We start from the raw sequence: 1,241 nt of genomic DNA, 5'->3' as shown, positions 1-1,241 counted from the left end.
CATCTTAGCTGTAGAGGGCAGTGTCACTGGCCCTCCTCGTATGTGGGATCCAAACCAGGGCCCTCTGGCGTCCCAAGCCAGCTCTTAACCAACGTGCCACTCAGCCGGCCCCAGAAAACCCATTTTTAAGTGAACTATTCATTGGCATTTAGTATATTCACAATGTTGTACAACTACCACCTCTATCTAGTCCAGAACATTTTCATCACCCCAAAAGAAAATTCCATCTCCATCAGCAGTCACTCCTTATTCCCCCTCCCCCAGCCCCTGACAACCACCAATCTACTTTCTGTCTCTGTGGATTTGCTTGTTCTGTACATTTCATATAAATGGGATCATACAATATGTGGCCTTTTGTGTCAGGCCTACAGATATGTTGGCCTTCCCTTTGCTCTGCCTGGGATGGTCACTGGGTGCCACGATCCCCCTAGTCCGTGTCACCAAGCCCACAGCAGGGCCATGACACAGCAGCAGTGTTGGGCTAGTGGCCCTAGGGTGATGAGAACTATTGGGGCAATCACATACACTTCCCCACCGTGGGTCTGGATGTTGTCTATTGCCTAGGAAATGGGACTGGTGGTGATGACTGACCTGGTGAGCCTGAACCACCGGCAGGATGGCGGCCTGTACACCGACGAGGCTGTCCCCGCCTTCCAGCCCCACACGGGGAGCCTGGTGGCAATGGTGTCCTCCAGGCAACCCCCCAGGTAATTGCTGCTGACTCGAGCAAAGTTTTCTAACTTCACCCTGTTGACCTCTAAGGCTGGGGTGCCAGGTCATTCTATGTGGTGAGGCTATCCCATGTATTATAGGGTGTTGAGAAGTGTCCCTGGCCTCCACCCACCAGATGTCAAGAGCACCACTTTCCCAGAGTTGTGACAACCAAAAAATGTCTTCAGACATCACCCAGTGTCCCCTTGGGGGCAAAATCACCACTGGCCTAGTGGACTGGGGCATTGAGCACTTGGGTCCACCCCAGTGCATGGGTTGGGGGTATAGAGAGAGGAAGGTCCATCAGGGGAGAAGACCTGCCTGGAGACAGAAGGAACACGGCAGCGAGGAAAGCTGGGGCTTCCTCCTTCAGCTCCCAGAGACTCTGCTTAGAAAATTCTATTACTCTTTCTCTTTCTTCCTGCTTTTGCCCCTCTTCCTTCTCTTTCTCTCTCTTCCTTCTTCCTCTCCAACTCTCTGCCTTCTCAAATTGGACACCAAATAATTACTTATCAGTCTTTTTTTATTCT

The 1,241-nt window shown here is 51.6% G+C and overlaps 1 protein-coding gene across 7 annotated transcripts in view; it reads left to right on the top strand.

The window, feature by feature from the left end:
• The window catches only part of CPAMD8 (C3 and PZP like alpha-2-macroglobulin domain containing 8), a 74,954-nt gene that overhangs the window by 38,031 nt on the left and 35,682 nt on the right, over positions 1-1,241 (top strand). For all 7 annotated transcript variants that reach the window (XR_002123936.1, XM_019642020.1, XM_019642023.1 and 4 more), the window contains exon 18: positions 565-707. Coding sequence is in view for 6 of the 7 variants with exons in the window: in XM_019642020.1 (XP_019497565.1) it covers positions 565-707 (143 nt within the window). In the remaining variant the exon portion in view is untranslated. The remainder of the gene's footprint in view (positions 1-564; positions 708-1,241) is intronic.

Source organism: Hipposideros armiger, unplaced genomic scaffold (genome assembly GCF_001890085.2).
Source record: "Hipposideros armiger isolate ML-2016 unplaced genomic scaffold, ASM189008v1 scaffold_64, whole genome shotgun sequence".
NCBI lineage: Eukaryota > Metazoa > Chordata > Mammalia > Chiroptera > Hipposideridae > Hipposideros > Hipposideros armiger.
Note: the sequence above shows the minus strand (reverse complement) of the source record. Positions and strands in the feature narration are given on the sequence as shown.